The sequence below is a fragment of the Phaeoacremonium minimum genome, assembly GCF_000392275.1.
Source record: "Phaeoacremonium minimum UCRPA7 unplaced genomic scaffold PA7_03_scaffold_580, whole genome shotgun sequence".
NCBI classification, from domain to species: domain Eukaryota; kingdom Fungi; phylum Ascomycota; class Sordariomycetes; order Togniniales; family Togniniaceae; genus Phaeoacremonium; species Phaeoacremonium minimum.
Window position 1 is genome coordinate 443,278 of NW_006921482.1, and position 6,806 is coordinate 450,083.

At 47.1% G+C, this 6,806-nt stretch overlaps 1 protein-coding gene across 1 annotated transcript; it reads right to left on the reverse strand.

The window, feature by feature from the left end:
* Positions 1-4,745: 4,745 nt before the first annotated feature.
* Positions 4,746-5,608, reverse strand: UCRPA7_8167 (putative alpha-ketoglutarate dependent xanthine dioxygenase protein; the record flags this gene model as incomplete). The annotated part of the gene is made up of 2 exons (XM_007920686.1): positions 4,746-5,520; positions 5,571-5,608. The coding sequence occupies 2 exons, from the start codon at positions 5,606-5,608 to the stop codon at positions 4,746-4,748; spliced, it is 813 nt and encodes a 270-aa protein (XP_007918877.1).
* Between the last annotated feature and the right edge of the window lie 1,198 nt (positions 5,609-6,806).

Below are 6,806 nucleotides of genomic sequence, written 5' to 3' on the forward strand. Positions count from 1 at the left end.
GGATCGCTGGCCCCCTCTCTTAAGAATCCACCAGCAGGGGAAGAAGTGCCGCGCCGCCAATAGGTTCTCAAGTGTTTATCGCGGTGGGATGTGTGGAGTGTTGCAACTGGGGGGGTCCCGGCCAAAAAAATTGGAGAATCTGGCCAACTGCCGCTCCTGAATGCTTATTTCGGGACATTACCCTACTAAGCTTTAGGAAGGTCTTCATTGATGTGTGCTACGTCTCATGCAGAGCGGCTAGAGAATCGGGTCTTCACTTTGTTTACGTACAGATAATCATTGACTGACACCCGAAATTCTTTTGCAATCCACGCACTCGTGTGCTTTTCACCAGCAATGACTACGGCGCGCGTCACAGCTATCTTCTCAGACTTACAGTAGAATTTGACGTACTTGTTACAAGGAAACACGAGGCAAAAAGTTGAAGATTCCACTGCATCCCATTGATTATTTTCCATGAGGGCCACTGATACCTTCTCACATGTCGCAATACCTTACCCTACACTGCTATCTTCATCTATGTAGCACATGAAACAAACAGCAAATGAGCCTCGAGGAACTTCAACCTTTCTTATTGGTGCTTCCCTGAATGTTGTCTGATGTCAAAGTCCCTTTCCCAAGAGCCGTGTACGCTGCAAGCATTTTGGGCTGGATCGTCGAAGCCAAAGGCACCTGTTGACCTGGAGGGCAGAGAAAAACATATCGCACCATGACTGTGTTAACATCAAAGGTGAAATGCTCAAACAACCTCCCATTCCTAGGCTTCCAGGGTATTGCAGAATTGGCGACTTCGCAGCCGAAGACGACCAAATACTGGGATCCTTCAAAGGAGCTTTTCTTCCACGGCCGGAGATGACCGTCCTGACGGAACTTTGCGGCATATCCCAAAGATATTGAAGGCTCTGGTGCGTAGAAAAGACCAATTCTGTTTGCCTTCAAACCCTCCGTCAGTATTTTCAAGGTGTTGAAGCTTGGAGTCCCGTGAAAGGCGACTGAGCCAGACGGCGTCCGGAGAGCATTTATCTTGTGCATGAACCTCGTCTGTCGGTCCAGATGGGCATTGAGCAGGAGAAATTTATGAGCACTGCCCATCCCATTGATGTGCAAGTTGGCCGTAGGTGGTAGTGAAACTGGACAACCACAAAAGCTCGAGGAAATCCAAGAGAGAAATTTGATGCGTTCACGTCGGTAGCTTGTCTGATATAACGTGTCGGTATCGAGTGACGACATCAGTCTTGTCAAATCTTTCGGAAAGGAATCGATGAGGGAAGGAATGCGACCAGAATCTATCGGACAATCTCTAAGCAGAGACTGAAAAGTCCCTTGTGGTGCAAACTTGTTTTTAGTCAATGCAGCCGTATAGATACAGCAGAGCAAGAAATCAAAGGCTTTCAAGTCGATGATCAGCTGAGATAATTGTGCACTTAGCGGCCAGGCCTCGAGCTTCTTCTTGCATTGATCTGAGCATGTGGCTGAGTTCCAAGTTTTCACATTGTTTCTCTTGCTGCATATCAGACATTTAGTAGTGGGATTGGAGGTGATCACCTGCTCAATCTTCTGATGAATGTCTGCAAGTGTAACGCCCTTTGATGTGCGGATGAGGTTGTATAACTCGATACCAATAACGCAGGTCATGATATTTGGTCTTGTCGTGCAAATTACCTTGTTTGGCTGTTTATCGCTGTCGACGCAAAATTGGTGACCGAACGAGGGTGATTTGTCACTGGAGTTGTGGACGCAGAAGTGAGTAGAAGTCTCCCTCCCCGTATCATGAAATTTGACTCGAACAACAATCGATGTAGCAGTGTCTCTGATGCCCCAAGCCAACTTTCGCACGAAACCCATTGATTGCAGGGAGCATCTAATGGTGAACACTCGCTCGGTTTTGTCTCGGGACACCTGATTGATGAAATTCCTTAGATGGCGAGGGATCCGGAATCTTGCGCTTTCTTCATCATCTTGCTTGGTTCGTTTACGATTCGAAGGAGATCTGTAAAAACCGAACTTCCTCTTTTGATTGGCCATCTCGTAGATGCTGGGTAATTTAAGAACTCCAATGGTGGAGAGAGCTGGTATGACGGCCGGGATGGTTATGTCAAAAGTTCCTTATCCCGGGTGAACCCAGACGCAAAGGTTATATAAGACCGAATTCTATGACACCGCATATTCTAGCACCCTGTAGAAGGCTAATGAGTTTGAAGACAACTAAGACATGTGCCGTATTGTAGGCATCCGGCGTTTAGGAAAAAACATGGAAAGGCCTGCCTACTAGACGGTCTCACAGTTTCTTTGTATCCAATGACTTGACTCATTACCATCTGAAGTAAGTCATATGTCTTTACTAGTCTTTGCTATCTTATGGCGTGAGTCTGGAAGTTCTACTTGAATTCAGACTAGGAATTGATGAACATCTTTTGGTGATATATTGTTGCTCTCATTAAATCATTCAATTTTCTTTCATTTAATAAATAATGTTCATATAACAGTAAATCTTTATGTAAACTACAGTGGACGCTATTATGGAAAGCAACAAAGGTAGCTAGAAAATAGGGTTAGATGATTGGATTCTTCTCGAATGTTGTCTCGAAAGACTCGAAATGAGAGTTCAGTTACACAGTGACATAATTTCAACGACATTAAGTGAATGATGCCTTAAAGTTATTGATAATATGTTATATCTGCCTCCCCGCCGTTCTAGCTGCTAATTGTAACCTAACTAATCAGGAAGCCGACAGGCAGAACCACCACTAATGAATAAATCGAAGTACGTGTGCAAAGGTAAAAATTCAAGAGAATTAATAGGCTCGATTCCTAAGCATCCAGTATGAATGGGTGGCGGTCAATGATATGAGCTTTATTTCCATCTCGCCTCATTATGTAATAGTAAATTATCCAGACGCGTCCCAGAAGTTTGCTGCCCCTTCAATGTCGTCGACGTTTAGTAGATCTACTCCATTGTCGTACAATGTTCTCCAAACCGCGTTTCTCGTTCCCACTGGCCATCCAGGCTGGTCCCAATATCTCACTCCAATACTCTTTCCATGCGCAGTCGCAACTTGACTTTTCAAAGTATCCAGCTGTGTGTCATTGAATGTTTGATTTCTCACATTACCAAAAACAACTGCAAAGTCAGTACTAGCGATAGGACTGACTATGCTCGTGATGTTTGAGAATGTCGAATTCAGTGTGGCAAGCGGTGCGTCCCAAAAATAATCTCTCTGGTTTACACCTTGCACTTGATTCAATGGCGTGTTGCCCGTACCAATTACTGTCACGGGGCCAGAGATAACGTTGCTGCCGTTGACTGTCGTCAAATAGCCTGCGTCCCGCAATGGCTTCAGCGCCTTGATAACATAGGGAAAGGTGGTAGCCCCATCGGTCTTCACATCGACCCAGAGATACAAGGTCTGTCCGCTTGAAGTGTCAAAAACGCCGTTGGGCGTCGGACTAGTTACGAAGCTAGTATTTGGGTTCTGAGCACGAATGACGCTGAGAATTGGCTGTATGTATAGACTGTCGAAAGTGCGCTCAGGAGTTAATGCACTAATTTCGTGACCGACGTACAGTGTTCCGTTGATGAGCGACACGTCGGCTTCTACGCTCACAGCACCAACAGACAGTGCGGAATAAAAAGGTACCGGACGCCAGTAGTCGTTATGTGAGTGCAGAGGCTTGGGGATAATGCCTTGGGTCAGGGCAGTGGGGTATGTGTAAATTCCCGTACCCGCCTTGTCTAGGATCTTTTGAAGAGGTTTGGAAACAGGTATATCTGATTGCGCAACGGCCAATGCCGCAACGGCAACAGAGAGCAGGAGTCGTAGCATTGTGGTTGCTGAAAGACTCGGCGGTTCGTGCTCTGAGGCATAGAAGTGCCACAATCCGTGAGCCCTCCGCAGTGATTTTTAGAGGAACTGGTGTTTTTTAAATGCATGCAATGACGGTCTAGACTGATATATCTCGGCACCAATTGCACAAGAGCATCCAAACATGACAATGCAGTTCGTGGATTGTTTGTGGGTCTCGAAGCTTGGATTTCCCAGCCGGGATGTCTTCCTTTCCGTGGTTGAAGCTACGCCAATGAAGCACTGCACGTGGGGTGGATGCATCATCAAGGATCGATACCGAGTAATTGCAGCAAAACACACAATTGACCATCTGGTGAAATTGTTTTTCCCATTGGCCCTTTTAAAGTCTGCTACATGCTCGTAGTGTATCGTCATAGCTTGTGATAAATGGGCAGGTGTCGAAAGTTGTAGAAGTGCCCAAGTCACCACTTCGTGCCTAAGGGGTCTCATCCGCAATTCTTGGTTCTCAGTGTCTGCCACTCTTCCAACGGTCACTAGTACTAATGGTACGTGTTTCTACGAGTGTCGGTATCTTCGGTTATCATGTATCCGCACTTCAATGTCTTCATATCATCTTATTACTGGATCTTACAAGGAAACCTTACTTCCTTGGCGGTAAATTCCTAGCCAGAAGGGTGATCGCTTGCAGCGACGTTACACTGGTGCATTACCCTGGGACCATATGACCTAGGAAATTCGGTCTAAACCGGTTTCAGCATTTGACCTTGTCAGGACGGATAGACCAGGACTTACAATACTGTGCCACAGCGCACGATTGTACCAGAGGATAACATCTTGCTCCTCATGGCGATGAGCATAGATGTTTTCTGGCTCCAGAGCCGGGCGCATTAATCTTCACTATGTCAGAAGACTTCTTCATGAGAAAATGATGGCAGATACTCACTTATTCATGAACGCTCGCACCTCCTTGAGATCATCCACTACCTTTTCCTTGCCATCCGGGCTATCCTTCAGGTAGAGCTTGAATGCACCCTGGCCATGAACCTGCAACGACTTTTCGCCCGTTTTGGGATTCGTCCAGACCATGGGATAAATACAGACTTTGTCCTTTTCCCACGGCGGGAGCTTATCCAAAGGCTTCTCGAGGCCTTCGGTCTCTAGGAGATGACCAAGGCGTGTACTGTGTGCAGTTGACATCCAAACGAAAGCGTGTGGTGCATACTCGATTCGGCTGTGCATGACTATGTTTCTGGTCTCATCGTCCAACAATTCGAGAGCTCGGGAGCCGGCTACCATGGCGGTAGAACCAGGAGCTATCTTCATTTCCGTACCAGTGCCATCGTCCCACCTCACTGTGACATCGGGGCCCTTTGGCGTCCGCACTGCGAGAAGGCAACCCACGCGCGGAGGCGGAATGCTGTATAGCGAGCCATCAAAGTGCCACTGGTAGAATCTGCTCGCGCCGCTTTCCCGCTCCTCAGAAGGGATGTGAGGTGGAAGGTGGAAATCTTCGTGGTCAATACCCTGGACCTCAAAATCTGGCGGGAAGCCATAATGCTCTTGAGGAAGTGGTCCCCGACCAAGAATGTGGACTTGAGGCTGTACAGGAATGGCAGGCCTCTTTGGGATACCATAGATCTTAATTCCATTGTGCGATGTCAGGAACGGGTCTGCACCATGTGCAAAGCCACCGGTAGTCTCGTCAGGATCAAAGCTAGGACAATCAGTATACTATGCAAACAACAAAGAGCCATATCTGCTCACCTAGACGTTAGTCGGTATTGTTGTTGGGGACTGAGCATTTGCGGTTGTTCCTTGAACACCAACATCTTATGCTTATGCAGTGCGTCGGAAATGAATTCAAAGTCGGCATCGGTGAAATTATTTAGATCAATACCGTAGACAGATGCACCAAAATCAACCTTGCTAGTTGGCCCATGGTCCATAGGGACCACGCGTCCTGTCGTATGCGTGGCATGGGGAAGATCGAAAACTGTCTTTTCCGAGATCAGATGAATATCTGTTGTCTCTTCCGTGATCACTGATGTGACAACCATTGTGGTACCAAATAAACGGGCCAAGCTAAGATCGCGTCGAGTTCTGAATGTGTAGAGTGTAGAGTCAATGTGTAAGTCGTCCTAGGTAATATTGAAAAGCCTTAATCGACAACAATGACTTGTGTTATTCTTTCGCTTGCTACCAGAGTGTTGTTGCGGCTATACAATAAGAATCTATTTTGTAGATAAGCTCTTTGAGGTCCATTCTGAATGCCCACCTGTAGATACAGTCGTGGGACGGCGGCGCCTTTTAGGCTCGGCCGAGGTCAGTTACCGCTGAATTCATCTCCACTACTGGCTCGGCCGATGCATCCAAACGAGATCTCCCAACCCGGCCGAAGAAGAGAGAATCTCGGCCAGGAATACATTGGCGAGCTCAGTCTTGCCTCCCTAGGAATCTTGAACCTCCCATTCGATCATAACACCCTAGGCATCCAGCTTGCTTTGTTGGGACACTATACACTGTCACAATTGCCTATCATGATTGCCTTAGAGCTGAAGTCGTATGTATACGAAGCTCCCACAGGGACGCAAACACACTATTTACAAACTGGAACGCCGGGTGGCCCGCTACTATTGTGTTTGCATGGACTTGGAGGTTCAACAAATACTTTTTTACCACTCCTCCCATACCTTCCAAAGACGTATAATATCAATTTTGTTGATTTCCAAGGCTTCGGTCAATCTCCGTTGTCTACAGAAGGCCCGTTCTCTGTGGCTGGCCATGTCGCCGACTTACACCATCTCATCACATCTCTGCAGGCAGCTGATGACAGCACGGCGGGAGTGCAAAAGGTGAGCAGTTGAACAGGAAGTCAAAGTCTTGGATCTGAAACCCGAACTGAGACTGATCGTGATTTCTCGCAAAGATTATCATCATCGGACACTCCCTCGGCTCAATCATCGCCTTGCACTATGCCTCACAACAGCCCAGCTCTGTCGC